The following is a 17,443-nucleotide window of genomic DNA, read 5'->3' on the forward strand; positions in this document are numbered from 1 at the left end:
AACTTTGTTGGTAAATCCTTGTTGCTATTGACATCTGAATTCCGTTTACAAACTTAATTTTTCCCATTGCTAGCAATGCCAATACGGCTGGCTGTTTTCCCCTTCGTTTAAGGAAAAAAATCACTTTTTATTCACAGCTTCTGCTTCCAGATTATATTTTTTGAAAAAGCAAGTGAAAATAGCTATTATTATCTTAAATAATTAAATAATGCTTCATCTAAGGCAGAGGCTGGGAAGCACGATCAGGAAAACAAACACATAACTAGCAATAATGATGTTTGTTATTATTATCAGCAGCATAACCACAGAAGAGAATGCGGTCCTTTGTATTGCGTACATATACGATTTATAGGTGACAGATAAGACCGTTAAATGAAAACACTTCCCTCCAGCATGAGGTGAGGTAGCCCGGTGCATTGTGTAAACCAGGAAGAATGACTGGTAACTCAGGAAGACCATCAGAAGAAAATTAATGTGCTTGTTTAATGAACCACAGAATAATAAATCACATTCCAGCAACACATGTGTATCACAGCAAGGGGGTCCATTTGGGAAGCACACTACTTACCAAATTCATCAGAGTGTCTTAAGATAAATAAATAAAATATCTTCAGCATACTTTGAAATTTATAAATGTTAACAGTTATCAAATAGGTATTTATATTTTTGTTAAATACATTAACTATTAATGAAAAACATGCATTATCCATTTTAACCATACCGTCTTCAGCATCCAGTCTGTACTACACAGTTAAAAGCTGTATGTTCCATCATTGCTAAATTATTCACAGTAAGAAGTTCATTATTAAAGAAATAATCACAATAAGAAGTTCATTATTAAAGACATAAACCATCTGAATTTATGCTGGGGAGAAATGTAGTCACTGATGATACGTTGGCTTGACAGCGCAGGAAACCGAGATGGCACCGATCCAGCAATGCACTTAAGCAAATGCACAGTTTTAAGCATTTATACAGTTGCTCTGATTGTATTTGGATCACTTAGGTACATAAAGTTAGATATAGGCTTAAGTACCCACTTAAGCAAAGCCCTCGCACCTCGGTGGACAGCTCCCGACGTTGGTCTGTACTGCCGTGTCCACCCGCCTCCGTCCTGAATTCCAGGAAACCTCCACAGAAGCTGTGGAGAACGTTATGGCAGTTCAATCCTTTGCCTCCCCCTTGAAGCTGTCCCCGAGGGATGAAACCTGCGCCAACTTCAGATGTAATGGGTCTGACAGAGGGACGTAAAACGTACAGATAAGGAACGGTTTCATCGAAAAGGCCTCTCAACAATTTCTGCACCTTGGAAGTCTCTGTCACCACTAAATGAATCTGGTTTGGAGCCACCAAAAATATGTTTCAGTTGCGTAACGTCACCGGCTACCAAACTCGTTACGTTTTACAGATGACGGCCTGCAGCCCCGTCACACCAGCAGCAATCCCCACCTTCCCCAAGACGAAAGGCTAGCAGGCAGAGGTGGCAGGCTTGACGCGTGACAACGCCGCCAGCCACCAAAACAACGCTGCGGTTAAGACATCAAGACCTAATTACACCACCAATAACCCAATTCTCCCTACACCTGCGGACGGTGGCATCGAGCCCTCGCCGCACCGCTAACCTGCGGTGCCCGGTGGGTCAAAGACGCGATGAATGCCACCCACGGCGGCAAGTGCCACGGGCAGCGAGGAAGCCACGGGCACGGCCTGCCCCGGGGGGTGGTTCTGGCCGGGGAGCACCCGCGCTCAGGCCAAACCTCCCAGCTCGGTAGCGGCCAGAGGGCCGCCTTCCCCTCGGACACAGCCCGCGGGGCCCGGCGGGCAGGCCCAGCCCGCCGCCGGCCGCCCTGACGGGAGGCGAGTGCGAGGCGCCGGGCTGCTGCGGACCGGCGTGGCGGGCGCCAACTCCGCGCCCGCCTGAGGAGATGGCGGCGGCGCGGGGCCGCAGCGGGGCTGGGGAGGCCCGGCCGCCCCCTCCCGCCGCCCCCCGGCCCCCCGGGGCGGCCGCCGCTGAGGGGGGAGGGCGGGGGGGGGCGCCCCCGCCCCGCACCATTCGTGCTTCAGACAAACTTCGTCAGGGCCAGGGCATAGGCTGCGCCGGCCTCCCGGTGACGTCACCGCGCCGCGCGCCAATCCCCGCACCGGTCCGCGGCCCAGAAGGAAATGACGTCACCATATCCCTCCGCCGGCCAGGTCCCCTTTTTTTGTGTGTGTGTGTGTGTGTGTATGTGTGTGTGTGTCTGCGGGCGCTTCGCGCGTGTATCAGCCCGCCGGGCGCTCTTTTTTCCCTCTCTCTTCTAGACGGGGCGGGGGGGCGGGGGGGAGAGACACACGCAAAGCACGGGGCCGCCCCCCGCGAGAACGTACAGAGGGAGAGCAGAAACAGAGATAATTCCTCCTCCTCCTCTTCCTCCTCCTCCTCCTCCGCGCCGGGGTCCCGGGGCTCCATGCCACCTGCCCTCCCCTGCCGCTCGCCTCGCCCGGAGAGCGGCGCAGCGCGGGGGGGGCGCGCGCGCGGGGCCCTTTAAGAGCGAGCGGCCGCGGCTGAGGCGGCGGCGGGAGAGCGCGGCGGCGGCGAGGAAGGTGAGGCGCGGCGCGGCGAGCCCGTTATGTGGGGGGCGGCGGCGGCGGGGCGTGCGGGGAGGGGGGGGCGGCGCCGCCGTGCGCGGGCGGCGGTTGGTGACCGTTGGAACCGGTTCGAACCGCCCGGGTCTGGGGGAGAAGAAGGAGGGGGGGGTGGCGGCCGGGCCAGAGCGCGCCGTACACAAAGCGGCGGCGGCGGGAGGAGGGAGGGAGGGCTCCGGGCTGCCGAGGCGGGGGACGGGGAGGAGCCGCCGCGGTGGCTCCCGCTGGGCGGCGGAATGCCGCCCCGCCGCCGCTCGCCCGGGCGCTGAGGGGAGGCGGAGGGATCCGCGCACACCCCCTCCGCTGGGGAGGGGGGGGGCGGTGAAGCGGCACCGGCAGCTCCCTCCGCTGCCCCCCCCCCCCCCCGCTCCCCCCCCCTCCGCCGGTGGGGACGCGGCGCAAACCCCCCGGCGCCGAGCGGGGCCTCCCCCCGCCCCTCGCGGGGTCGCCATCCCCCGGGGAGGCGGCGGCCGCATCCTCCCCGCCCTGCCTCCCCCTCCTCCTTTTCCCATGGCTGGTGCTGGGTGGGCGGCCATGTTGGGCACGGGGATTATTTTTCTCTCTCTTTCTTAGCCGCCACAATACGCTGAGGGTGGGTTTTGCTTTACTTCTCTGGAGAAATGTCCTTTCTGCCCCTTTGTAATGGAAGTTAACGGTGGGGGGAGGCTCTGCCCACCCCTTCGGAGGGCGAGAGCCCCTGCCCTGGCCTGCGTGTTCTCCACCTTCACAGAGCGGTTCCCCCTCGCCGTTGCCTTCTTGTCTGAGGCCGAGGGGAGCGGGGCTCGCCAGCCTGCCCCTCTCCTCCGCAGCTTCCCCTGGGCGGTGGGCTCTGCCTGCCCTGCCGCTGGCTTCTCCCTTCGGTGTCATCCTCTGGTGACAAGAGAGGCCTCGGCGCCGGGCTCCCTGCCCACGGCCCCGGTGGAAGGGGCTCTTCCCAAGCACGCCTGACTAGGTGTAGCAGGGAAACTGCTCTTTTTATTTGTTTCCCTGAGCTTGCAGGCCCTCTCCTTACGCTTCCTCGCCTGCCCTGTCCCCTTACACTAACAAGAAATCTTGGATCGCTCGCTGCCCTTGGCCAGCGCTTTCTCCCCGTAAGCAGTGTGCCCCTGATGTACCTGCTCGCCTGCCCCATCGCTGGGTCAGGAGTTCAGTTTAGCGGGTTCTTCTGGACAAGGACTGGGCTCGCTGAAAATCTTATGCAGAATACCCCATGGCTGATTCTTCTGGCTACAGATAGGGGAAAAATGAGATGTTTGGTATCATCAATATGTTTGCCCGGCCCTCACTGTGGTCCTGCTCTTCTGAGTATCTGGGGAACCCAGGCTGCTGCATTAGGGCATCCTCACTCTCTGCTTCTTCCCTTTGGCCGGGATGCGACATAAAGCATGTGTGGAGATGATGGAGAGGCATGAAGCCTGCTGCCCAACACCCTTGCAGAAAACACGCAACACATGACAACACACACAGCTTTATTTTTATTAACTTGGCAGCAGTTGCAGCTGTCACCAAGACGTACCAAATGGGGCAGGAGTGAGTGATCGGAAGTGGGGGTAGAGGATAGGGGGTATCTGTTGCTTCTTTTAGGAAATACTTTGCAAGGATATACAAATTACACATCATCCCTACTCTGGTTCTCCGCGTATATTGTCTCATAGCTTCAGGTTGCTGCAGTTGTTAATTTTTATCCTCAAACGTGAAGCCAAGCTTACTGCACGCACATCTCTTTTTTTTTTTTTTTTTTCAGTCATATAATTATTAGCATGCATAAGGCTGTCCTACAGGGCTGCCTGCCCAGAGAGCTTGCTTTCCGTTGCCGCTTTAAGCTCTCCCTGGGTGTGGGGTTCTGCAAATGTTACTTACAGTTGGCCTTGTGTTTGTGGATATATACAGTTACGTTGTTTGTGTGCACCATCCCCACAGCTGCTTAGATACTGTCGGAGAACTTCCAACGGTCTTCGTGCAAGTAGACCTGCATCCACATTGACATGAGTGGAGTGCTCCATACTGTCTCCTCACAAAAGAGCCCGTTGCAGAAACACAGCTACAGGCGCGCTCTTGGACTCTAGAAGCTTCAAGGTAGTCCCACACTCACAAAATACACCAAAAGTGTTAAGCCAGTCTGTCAAGACAACTAATCAGAAAGCGGTTTGTTTTCATCACTCTGCAGTTCACACTTTAAGGTAGATAACAATCATTATAATTGAGTGTGTAATAATAGATTTTAATTAGTAGGCATCATACACTTCAAAGCCTTTAATAAAACATATAGGACTTTAAATGATAGCATTCATAGGAAATGTAATAGGGCTTTTGAAATTATTACAGTACCCAGCAAAGTCAAGTTGGCCACATCAGTCAACAAAAAGTAAATTTACCTCGGCCTGAAGGATGTAACTGTTGAACTCTGGCATTCAACTTGCGCGGTGCCTTTCACCTCCCCTCTTCTTTCAGAGGTGTTGCTCATGATGAATAGCCACATAAACAGTAATGAAAACATGATCCGATATGCATTTTCATTGCTTAGATTGTATCAGTTTTAGGTTGTGCCAGTTAGTCATTAAAAGCCACTGAAGAGCATTATCTTTTTTTCAGGGCAGGAATTGCAGCATGTCTTGACAGCAGAAACCTTTATTGTAGGATTCATTTGCATTTAATGTAACCTCGTCAGGTTTCTAGGTTCTTAAAAAGTTAGGATACGTTCCTTGCTGTTAAGTGCACGTTATCGAAAGTAAGTGAGAAAATAAGTAACAAGACAGCAATTCTGTTGAGGCTGCATGTTCACCGAGGGAAGACGCAATGGAGAGAAGAAGTGGCCATTCAGAAGGAGAACTTGGACAAGAGAAGTTAATTTATGCATTAATTTCTGTCCTAAAGCGTCCATTGTATCATCTCCTCAAGCTTATTTGTAGGTCTCTTAAAGACAGACCCTCAATCTTATATTTTAGATTTTCTTTTAGGACTGATGGGGCGGGCGGAGGGTTTTTTTTAATAGTTGGGAGAAAGGTGTGGGGTATTGATGGCATTATAACCATGCTGCACTTAAATCTTCAGTGGCAAATCTAGACTGGCATGAAAGCTGATGAACCTTTGGCAAGAAGGATGAAGAAAGTTTATACACTCGGTGCTAAAAAAATGTAATCTTCTGCGATGTAGTTTGTGCACAGCCTGCCTCGACCTTTCGTTGCAGCGTAGAGCAGCTGCATTCCTCGTTTCGGTGGAGTCAGTAGGATGCAGTTTGCCCTGGGTGCGTTTCCTTCTTCCCCATAAGCCTGATTGCCAGCCCACAATGTCTTCTCTCTGGGAGCAGTTGCAGAAATTCCCTGTGCAGACACATTGCGGGGATGGACTCTTTGTTCTGAGGCCTCTTTGTGCCAGCTCTGTCCCAAACTGCTGTGCTGCTGGGTGTAGCATCGGTGAATAAGGTGGAAGCTCTGTGCAAGAACTTGCAGAAGTCACCTTTGTGCTAAAATTTGTTAGTCATAGACTTTTTGGAAGATGCAAGGCGCATCTTTAAAGTTCATAAACTATTTCCTCATCATTCCCTCAACTTTATTCAGTCCTTCATCACTAGTAGTCAACTGTGAGTGTGGGTTCACCACTGGAGTCAGTTGGGACTTTTTCTTTGAAAAAGAAAAAAAAAAAATACGGGTACCTTAATGCTATGTGCTAATACTTGGATTGATTCTCACTGCATATTCACTTGGGTTTTTTGCGTTGTAAATTCACATGAAGGTGCGTATTCTCGTTTGAAAATGTGAATAAAGCTTTAAATAGGATTTGTGCAGACTTGGTGATATCTTTTAAGATTAGGGTATCTTTTACTTGAAATTACTGAATTTGCTACCTGTTTTGTGCTGGTCGGAGCATAAATGTATTTGCTTCTGGAGTTCATTCCTGCCTAGAGAAAGGCAATGCAAGCAGCTGAGGTCCAGGCCGGGGAGTGAGAGGTAGGAGCAGAGGTTCCTGGGTTCTTCACTGCTCTGTCAAAACTTTCCGCATTTGAGCCATGCAAGGCTGATGAATTCTTCCTTGTTTTTCCGTCGGTGAAGTAGGTGGCTATATTCATACCTCTGTAGGTGACATCGTGTTGGAGGGAGGACATTGTGAAATTCTGGGTAATAGTCTCCATCCCTCTGGGATAATAGTCTCTGTCCCTCCTCTTTGTTCCATCTTCAAACAAAATTCGGCTTTTTGCTTTACCAAGTCACCTGTATCATGGAGTGTGTATTTATTTCTGACCTGCTAGTATGCCCTTAAGACTGAATGTGTTGCAGATGACTTCACCCAGTAGGCAGAAATTGGGCCACCAGCAGTGCCCTGACAAGTACTGATTTATTTATACTTTTTTTTTAATTAAAAGCCTTTGAAAGTGAAGCTTATATAGCAAGAGTAGCGCGTCCCATCATCTGAATTTTGCCGAACGCTGTGAACGAGTCATTAATTTGAAGCCCTTTTTTAAAAAGAAGAGTGTGTGTGTGTATATACACAACATATGTATGTCATAACTTGTTTGCTTTGTGTCAAATAATATCAAGCTGTGAATGAAACTGTAAATATATAACCACACATCTTTTAGAGATCACTTCAATGAGACACAGCTGCCTTATTCTGCAGCTGTCATGTAAAACCTGCTATCCACAGGTGCTTTAGATAATAGAAAACACTTGGGACCTGATTCTCTCCGCTTGCATCACTCTAAGGCAGTGAATTTACTGAGTTAAAACTTGCATTGTGGTAGCCGAGTCCTTTGTTTGTCACCTCATTTAGGTGGAGAAACTGGGCTAAGTGTTTATTTTGTTTATTGAGATGGTTTTGGAGACTGAAAGTGCCAGCGATCTTTTAAACCAGAGTACACTGTTTTGTCCTTTCTACCTGTTCGGTCATTTTTCTTTTGAGAAAATAATGACAGTCTGTAGGGATTATATCTGATATCTTTCTAACTATGTGAAAGTGGTTCATTGATAAATAAATGCAATTGGATCTTAGATTCCAAGTTTCAGCTGAAATTGCAAGGGAGAATATTTTTTTCTTTTTTTTCCAGTGAGGCATAGGAGAAAAGAAAAGGATTTCTGCTTTTCTCATAACAGGGTAATCTGTCTAGTTGTATGCAAATAAATCTTTATTGTTGGATTTCCCCTGGTAATGGTGATCATGTTGATCAGAGAATGTAATCAGGTGGCCTTTTAATACAAGAGTTTAATGGCTGTTGGCTTTTTTCCCCTGTATGGCAACAATGAGTATGAACCACATCAGCTGACAAAAAATGAAGGGTCTATGTCTTGCAGTCATGCCCGTTATTTGTGTAAGGCTAATATATATTGGCTCTTCCCCTGAAGGTCTTCTACCATTTTCCAGCTAAAGGCAAGAGAAAATACCTTTCAGTCTGAAAGGCTTTATTTCTTGCAGTGTGTCTAGAACACTCTTGTAATTTTTTTTTTTTGTAAATTTTTTTGGCATCCATATTTTTCAAGCAAGCATCTGCCAACTATGTGCTGAAAAGCTAAATGTAGAGTATTTATCATTGGGATTAATCATTTTATTGAGCAAAGGCTTCTTACATACAAAAATATTCAAGATCAAAGCTTTGAAAAACAAAGCTGTTACATTATAGATAGAGAGGAGACATTTTCTTAGTTCAGTTGATATGAACAGATGAAATACTATGCGCATAATGTAAGTTAGTGTCAAAAGAAGCTTGTAACTACAGTCTCTTTAGCATTTTGTCTTTGCATCTTTTGAATAATTATGAGGTGTTGAATAATTTTTTTTTATTTTTATTTTTTTTTTTACAATGTGTGCAAAGACTTCCTCTGTAGTTCTAACCTTCCTGGGTAGACATATGTGCATTCTTTAATTAATAGAGCAGGTTATTTATCCTGACTATTTATAGACTGCCCATCACTATAGCATTAAGGCACTGTTACTTGTCTGGCATGGAGTAATATGATTCCAGACAAATAGTTACTGTTGTAAGCGTCACCGGTTTTGCCAGCGAAGAGAAGCTTTGTCCTACAAGCCTCACAGAGGATTTTTTTCTAGATGTTTCTGTGAAGGATGAATATTGAAAATCATAAATATGTAGTTATTGATCAGTGGTAATGGCTATCCATTCAAGATCTTGGTGTATCTCTTGTATGAGATTTTGCTTGTTTTTACTAAGATCTTGTAATTATAAAAAAGTTTATGTTAACAGGCAGAGAAAATAATATTTAAGGCTCTCTGATTCTTGCTTTCCCCTGCTATGCAGATCTCTAGCATAAACCTGTACTTCAGAGCTTCATTTCTTGGAATCAATTTTCTTGCCAGAAATTATTTTTGTCTTTTTACAGAACAGGAGGAAGTTTGAGTTTGTGTTCAATGATGTGAACAAGGGCTGGGTGTCTTGAGTTTTATTTCTAAGCCACTCACTGCTAGTAGAATCTTTGGCAAGTCGCTTAATTTCACTGAACTCTGTTTCCCACCTTTGAGATAAGGTTAATAAAATTTTTTACACACTGCAGGTTTTATGTAAATGAAGAAGCTAGTAATGTCTTTGAAGCATGCAGGTAATGGGTGCTGTGGAGAATGTGAGCTTTTTCATGCTTAATGTAATACACTTGGTTAATTGTATATTAGGATGATTACAATGCTGTTTGATTTCTTTTTTTAAAATATACTAATGTAATTTTATTTGACAAGTAGGAGGCTTGATTTTTTTTTAATCAGTTGACTATTATCTCATTGATCACAAATATTTTACTAAGACTAGTTTTAGGCATATGTTTCTGTGAAAAGTTTAATGGACGCATTTGAAAAACTACTACTGCTTTATACAGTATTTATGAGCAGGAATTTGGATGTGTTAAGTTGGGTTAATTTGGTTTACGTGCTCTATTTATTAGTAATGTTTTGTGTATTTAGCAAGATGAAAAGAGTTAACTGTTACAGGAGTATTTAATTGCTTCCTGTAGCAAAAGCCGTGGCGTCAACAGCTAAGGTATACTTGCTGTTTTGTAGTAATGCAGAAATACCTGGTAATACATGTTTAGTTCCTGCATTACACAATACTGTAGAAAAATGGAGCCTCAAATGTCCCCAGCACGACATTTAATACACCTTGCCTCCCTTATAGTATATATACCTTTTCTTACAGATCTGTCTATTCCCAGGGGCATCCGGAACTGGAAATTTCACAAGTTCCCCAGGCAGCCTGTTGCAGTGCTTCATCTTTATTCCTAGAAGGTTTTTTGGTGTCTAAGTTGGAATCTTCTGTTCTTCAGTTTGAGCCCTTCGTTTCTTGTTTCCATCACGGACGTGGAGAACAGAGCTCTTCCTTCCACTTTGCAATAGCCTTGTACATATCTGAAGAGTATTGTGCTTCAGTAATCTCTATAGATGGAACAAGTCCAGGTCATTCCATTTTTCTCCTGAAGATCACATTTTATAGCTCTGTTCTGGACTCCCTAGTTGGTTTACGTGAATCTCGGCGTTGGGCTCCAGGCAGCCTTACAGCATGCAAAGCGCAGCCTCGTCGTTTTGCACGAGGAACAGTTAAACGTCCCTTTGCTTGCTGATAACTTGCTGGTGGAGCCGCTGGCCCACTTGGCAAGCCTGAGTTGTTACTCAACTCAAAGCGCATGCTGGGAAGGTGTGATAAGAGCAAGGAGAAAACGGCTGTGGAGATGTGCTTGCATCTCTGGACAGAATACTGGAGCAGAGCACTTGGGGGACAGCTGGAAGAGGCAAGGTCATTTAAAGTTCCTGAAAGTGTACTTTTTAGGCGAAAAGTTGACCGAGAAGGACACGAAACAGTGAGAAAATAAATTCTCTTGTTCTACCTGTGCTCAGAGAAACAGGATTCTTTATACTTCCCTTGTAAAATCCCAATACTAGATAATGTTTCTCTGCCAAGAGTTTTTCCTGATAGCTGAACGAGCCCGTGAACACCCTCAATTTGAGCAATCTATTTAAGTCCCCCCACCCCCCCCTTAAAAGACTAAAAGAGATAGTCTTGGTAGGAGTGAGTTATTTGTGAGGTGGGTTGGACTTGGGGGGCTCTTCATCTTTTAAAGGCCTTCATAAAGGAAGGGCAAATCCGATTTTATAGAGATCAGAAGTGAGATTACGCAGAAATGTTTCATTTAATGTATTATTTAAGATTCTGCGCTGTAAATACACAAAATTGTGAGGCATTGGGATAGCTATATTAACTAAATATTTCAAGTTGGCAGTATGTGTGCATAGGCATAGACCAGTTTAGTTAAAAGTGCTACTGCTCTGTATCCTCATAGGAGTAATGGCAGGACTAGCCCTTCGGAGTTGTGTGCAGGATAAGGGGAATGACTTCTGCTCCTTTATCAATACGAAGGTGGCGGAAGTGGGGAACAAAAGGAGATCAGCTACTGAACATGAGTGGTGCGATGGGCTTCCTTTAAATATCGTTCTTTATGTTATTCTTAAAATGAATGTTACTGTGCTTCAAAAGCATAATTGGGAAGTGAGAATTACATGTATTAGTATAACCAAGCGTAAAGCTAAAATGAGTATTTCTTAGTAAAACACCATCATGTGACTACAGCATCGCAGTATGAGCTCTGCAAATGCTTTTTAGACAAATACAAGACAGAAAAATTGGAGTCTGAGGGGCTGTCTGTATCTAGGGGAAAGCAGTGCTCTGCATTGCTTCAAAAAAAGTGCTGGCAATTTGAATTTGGCAAACAGTAAAAGTTTTTAGGATTTTTGTTTGTTTGTTTCTTTGTTTTTGTTGAGGCTTACCAGGTTAAGACAGTTACTTCAGATCAGTGTTTGTTGAAATTCTGTTTTGGCTTCATGTTGTACTGCAGGAAATTCCTGATGATCGTGCTTTTGTGTTTTACAGCTCGCGTGGCACCACACAAATAAAATTATAGACTGTGTTTGCACAAGGTGGTTGCAGCCACTCCTGTAAATCCTAGCTTTAGACCAGTTTACAAACTGAAGTTTATAGTAGATTGAGCATTGTTTGGCCAGAATTATGACTGTGTTAGGATAAGAAGGGTAGATGTAGCTTAATAATATAAGACTTGTAATTTAATTGCTCGTGGTTACTTAATCCAGCTTCTATTTTAAAGCTACGTCTCTTCTAGTTTTTCAACAGTGAGCTAATAAATCTTACTCTGTTTAAGCCTTCTGGTCATCACTGTTTTCTGTGGCTGTTGAAAACACAGATTGTCTGCAGATGAGTTGGATTATTTTCTTGCTTGTCCCCTATTATAAGCTGTTTATTTTGGCCAGTTTGTCTCGGAACATTTCTCATCAGATTTTTATGGCTGTCAAATGGTAGTAGAGATGACAAAATGCAATCATAACGGCCTTTTTTGCCACCAAAATGTAATCAAGAGCAGCAAAATCCCTTCTAGACATCTTGATTCCCATTCACTTACAGTACAGAACTGCCACTTGTTCTGCTCGCCAGCCTTTCTAGTGGTTGTCAGTAGAGGGAAAGAATCGATTCTTTTTTACTGTAACCCAGATGGGAAATAAGGAAATTCAGTTTTTTGTTGTGTCTTATTTCCTATAATAATCCCTATTTCCTTTAAAAATGTAATTGAGCTTCTGGAATTAGTCATATTGGTTAAAGACTCCTAAATGTATTATTAAGGAGAATTAAAATTTTGCATAAGCATCATTTATAAAAGTGAAGTTTAGAAACAGCCAAATCCGGAAACAATGCAAAACTAGGTCTGGGAGAAAGCTCCTTTCAGCAGCTTGGCTTAATGGCTTGTACGTTGTCAAAAGTGTGATTGCAAATGTGTGTCTATTGATTAGATCTCAGCTAATAGTAGTGGAAATCAGCTTTTTGGAGACCTTTGGTGGCAACTCTCCCACCTTCTGAGAAGAGCTCTCCTGTAGGACACTTGAGAATGTTGATAATTGTGAATCATCTTGGGTTTAATTCTGGCTTGATGGTCTGAATGTTTAATTGACCTCTTAACTTTAAACACATACAGATTTATACATCATTGAGGTCTAGATTAGATGCGGTCCCAGGAGAAAATACTTGACTTTCACTGTAGGCAGATCCATAAAAACTTGTGTTCTGTGTGCAGTGGCACTCAGAAAAGCGAACAAAGTGGGAAGATACGTAAATAGTGGAGTAAAAACTAACACTGCGAATTACAGTGTTACAGCGACATTATATTAGCAGTGATACACCCCCTGCTTATGTAATTGCCTTTGTTTCTGCTTCCCTATCTCACAAAGATGTAGCCAAAATAGAAGGTTTAGAGATTAGTGGCAAGAAGGAGAGAGACTTACTCATGAGGAGAGACAAAACAGGCTGGAATTGTCTGTTGTGCCTTTTCTCTAAATAAATACGGTAATGGTTATACCCAGTAATGAGTAGCGCAGAAAAGGTAAATTGGGTACTTTATTCCGGAGATCAGGAGAACTCTGGGATCGTTTGTTTGAGTTGAAAGACAGTAACTATAGATCTAATTGTAGAAAATCCCTTTTTCTTCTTTTTTTTTTTTTTTTTTTTTTTTTCTTTGAACTAGTTCATCATTGTCTGTCATATTCCCAGCTATGAGGAAGATTAGGAGCCGGGGCTGGGGGAGCGTGCAGCGGTTTGGGTACATGTGGGTTTGATTGCAGGGGTCGGCTGAGGTTAGCTGAGGACTGTTTGCACACTTGTGTATGCATTTTTTACTCATTTAAGCTTGGATATTCAATTTCTGTCACGTGTGTTGGCAGTAATCCTAGAATATTCAAAACCACAAACAGAACAAAAAATGTAAGTCTTCTTTAACTTCACAGTTATTAATTTATTTAAAGGTACTGGGGTTTTGGGGCAGTGACTTCTGATTTCAAAGCTGTTACTTTGGCTTGCTTATGCAGGAGAGGCAGAACCAGTGCAATTTAAGTCAAAACCAAGGGTTTTCAGCACCAGCTTCACAGACTTATCTGAAAAGGAAACACAGCCTATTAAAGTAGGATATAGAGTCAAATTTTTTTTCTTTGGAATACTAGGAAATAAAAACATTGTTCATATTTCTGGCCTTAGAATTTTTCTTATAATGAGACTTCTGCTGCCCAACAAAACACAGTTTTCCAATAAAGGTTTCTCTTCTTTTGCCTTTGCAGGATGGCGGACACGGACCTTTTTATGGAATGTGAGGAGGAGGAGCTGGAACCATGGCAGAAAATCAGTGATGTGATTGAAGATTCTGTTGTTGAGGATTATAATTCAGTTGATAAAACTGCTACGGGTAATTAACTATTTTAGTCTAGAATTATTCCTGTTATTGGTGTTAAAATTAAAGGGAAGTGGCAGTGATTGCTTACATCCTATCCAGTAAGTAGTCTTACTTGATAGCTAAAAAAACCTGCTAATGAGTCATGTAACCAATTTCAATTTCTCTATTTGTGAACAGAGCTTTGAGTGCTGGGTAGAGCTGACATGATGGCAGTGCAGCATGAGGCCAGGTGTCCTGTGAATGAGTAGTTCAGGAGGCAGGAAACAGCTTTTTTCTCTGTGCAAGAGAAGTAAGGTTTTTGCAGGTGTTGGAAAGGGTGGCCTGTTTAAAAAATGATAAGGGAACTTTGGTTAAGTTATTTGTGTTCCACAGCCAAAGTAGTAGTTTCTTAAAAGTGGAGAACTGATAATTTACATAGAAGATAATGCTTTTTCTTTTACAGAGTGCTTTAGTGTGTGTTATCATACAGTGGTGAGTAACTTTTGATCCTTCTAGCAGTCTTGAAAAGAGTAAGGAAGGCAGGTATTCGATTGGTGAATTGTATTTCCTGTGACATAACTTAGATAGTCAAACTAGTGAGATTAAAACTAGTTTATTCTTACTTATTTAACCCATGATTTGATACAATCCATTTCAGTTACGTTTTTTTTGGGGGGGGGGGGGGGGGGAGGTTGCCTGTTTTCTGCAAATGGAAAGATGCATAACTTTGTTCAGAGTTGGCATTTAATGTGTAGGTCAGAGTATGTCCTTATCCGCTAGTTGTCTCAAATCATGAGAAATTTGGACTCAGAAAGGGCATTAATTGCCAGATGGGAGGCTTTATGTTTTTCAGATGGTATATAATCATTCAGTTTGTAATGGAATGCTAACTAAGTAAAGATACAAGGATGGTACTTTCTGATTGTTGAGTTCTGTTGGTATCAACACAGTGAGTTGGGCCATTGTGCATATACCCATCTTATACAGATTAAACCTTGATGGTGAGCATTTCACAATTTGGGAGTAAATGAAACGTGACTGTAATAAGAAAAGACAAACTTCTATTCATTGCCCCTTTGGTTCTTGCCACACGCTTGAGTCTGGTGCGTGGAAAAAAGAATTCTTACCCCAGTTATGTGTGTGGGTGAAGTAGACTGGCATGTTTAATAAGTTAAGCTTTTGTTCAGCCATTTCAATTACCTTTTTCTTGGTCAAGATCAAGCAAAGCATCAGCTTAATGTCTGGAATAGAGGTGGGTCTGCATCTTCTCGTAGGCCAGGAATAACTAACAATGGTGATTCAATATCTCACGTTTCTGAGTGCTGCGATCCTAAACTCTGATCCTAGTGTAAAGTGCTGTGGGAGCATTCTTGGTAGTCAGTGCTGCTAACTCCTTGGCAGTAGCTGTTCCACTCTACTCGTGGCTGTACACAGGGTGTTTGTGGAAGTATTCAACACTCAGGGCTTTGGAAGGCTTGTTGCTAATTGGAGGCGAGTAGAATGAGGCTGTCTGCTTAGGGAAGGGTGTGCTTCTGCTGCTGACTGCTGTCACCTGCTTCCTCTGGCCTTCCTACCAGGGAAGGTTTAGAAGGAGCTTACTTTGAATAGTATCTAGAGATGTCAAGGTAGGAGGGTGTTTGGAAGGACAAAGTGATTCAGCCATAAATGGGTTAGAACAGACATAAAACTAACAGTGGTCTTGAGTAAGCTGAATTTCTCTTGCTTGTGCTGTTTGATAGAAAATACAGAACTAAAGAAGCTGGAAGTGGTATGGACTATTGTACAAAGCTAAAAATTTTACTTAGTGTGATAGTATGGCTGTACAGCCAAGGAGCGTGCTAGTATGGTGTCTCTACAGACACATTGTGCTTTCTGTATTTTTTCTAAATACAATTATGCCATTCCTTTCTAGCAGTTTCAGTGAGTCTGCAGCCTGTTTCTGCCCCTCTGCCAGCTGTTGCCCATACATCTGTAGGTGCTAATCTCTCTGCAGCCATGTCAGTCAGTAGCAGCGGGGCTCAGAATAGTGACAGTGCTAAGAAGATGCTAGTGACAATATTTGTGAACAGCAATGGTAAGCAGAAATGCCTTCAGGATTTAGAACGGTTTGGGGTGCAGAGGGGAAAGGTGAGGCTCGCTTGCAGTCACGCTGTCATGTGCTGTGAGCACGTGAGATTTCTCAGGCTGAATAGGGAGGTGCCAGGGCAGAGTTTGGATGGGAGTTGTTCTAAAACTTGCAGGGACTACAAGGACTAGCAGCGGGTTTTCCTCAGCTCAAGAGTGAATCCAGTGTCCTTGCACGTTAGTGGAAATTACCATTGGTAGTATTACCCTCCAGGTAAGATGTACAGTGAAGGTCCTGGACTACTCGGGCTCACCCTGGTGCATCATGATGTGTTTTGCAAGAGTAGATGTGTAAAACTGGTGTGTTGGCCAATTCCAGGGCGAATAATTCTAGGGTTTTTTTTGCTATTAAAGGCTTGTAGTGCTTCATTTCAGAGATAGCTTAAGCAATTTCTCTGTGTAACTGAATATACTGAAATATAAAGTGGGTTTAGGATTCTTTGGGATTAAGGAGCTGTAAAAATATGTTTGTCAAACTCACTTAAAAGTCGTTACATCGTTTTTAGTAAAATTTGATCAGACCCATAAGTAATGAGGAAGATTCTATACGTTATTTGAAACTGATACCTTTGGGAGTGTCTTAAAAGTGTCTTGAACTCCAAAGGTATTAGATATCACTACGTAATACAGTTGTGATGAATATTTCATAGCTTTACTAATAAAAGTAAATTGAGACAGATGTTTTGAATCAATTACAAGAAATTAATAAAGGCTTGGTGAGATTGGTGTGCTATAATTAGAGTAGTGGTAAAAAAAATTAGTGTGGCTACTGAAAAAAGTAATCTGCTAATAGCAGTATATTTATCAGTAAAATATTTGTTTATTCTTCTGGCAGGTTCAAATATGCCTCTGTAGAATCTGATATCCAAATGATTCCCAGATCCCATAAAACCAGTGGGATTTGTACAAGAATCTATTTTGGATAGGCCTTTGTCACATCTTAAGTTTGAAAGGATTGTGCAGAATCACAACAGTCTGAGAAACTTTCTTCTTTGTTCCTTTTATTTGTTTGTCTTTTTTTTTTCTCAAAAATAAGGGTCATGATAAGCTCTGGAAACTAACCCAGAGCTCCATCATCTGACTTGAAGATGTAGTGAGGAAGATTGAAAAAGAAAACAAATCATGATGGTTTTGTCTTCCTTTCTCAGTCCCTTATTGCGTAGTCTGATGATGGCCAGCATCCTCTCTGGGCTGCAAGAGCATTAGAGATTTAGGGGGATTGCTGTGTACTGCTGCCGTAGGCTAGCTAGAAATACTTTTTAGTGTGTGTGGTACAGTTCAGAGGTACACGGAGCGGTTTTCCTGATGGCTTAGCTCCTTGCAGGCTTTGGAGAAACCTTTCCCTGAAAAGCCGGTATTATGTTTCTAGATATGAAATCACTCTAATCTGTACTAGAGGAATGAAGTCATAGGCATAGCTACCTGTGATTGTCGTCTTTTATATGCTTATTCTTTTATTCTGGTTTGCAAACAGAATTAGTAGTAGCTATTGGGGAACTAAC

At 43.7% G+C, this 17,443-nt stretch overlaps 1 protein-coding gene across 2 annotated transcripts in view; it reads left to right on the plus strand.

Annotated features, from left to right (window-relative positions):
- The first annotated feature begins 4,554 nt into the window (after positions 1-4,554).
- The window catches only part of POGZ (pogo transposable element derived with ZNF domain), a 37,064-nt gene continuing 24,175 nt past the window's right edge, over positions 4,555-17,443 (plus strand). For both annotated transcript variants that reach the window (XM_009493819.2, XM_075724253.1), the window contains exons 1-2: positions 4,555-4,701; positions 13,726-13,850. In XM_009493819.2, coding sequence (XP_009492094.2) covers positions 13,727-13,850 — 124 coding nt within the window. In that variant the 5' untranslated portion in view covers positions 4,555-4,701; position 13,726. The remainder of the gene's footprint in view (positions 4,702-13,725; positions 13,851-17,443) is intronic.

The sequence above is a fragment of the Pelecanus crispus genome, chromosome 22 (genome assembly GCF_030463565.1).
Source record: "Pelecanus crispus isolate bPelCri1 chromosome 22, bPelCri1.pri, whole genome shotgun sequence".
Classification (NCBI taxonomy): Eukaryota; Metazoa; Chordata; class Aves; order Pelecaniformes; family Pelecanidae; genus Pelecanus; species Pelecanus crispus.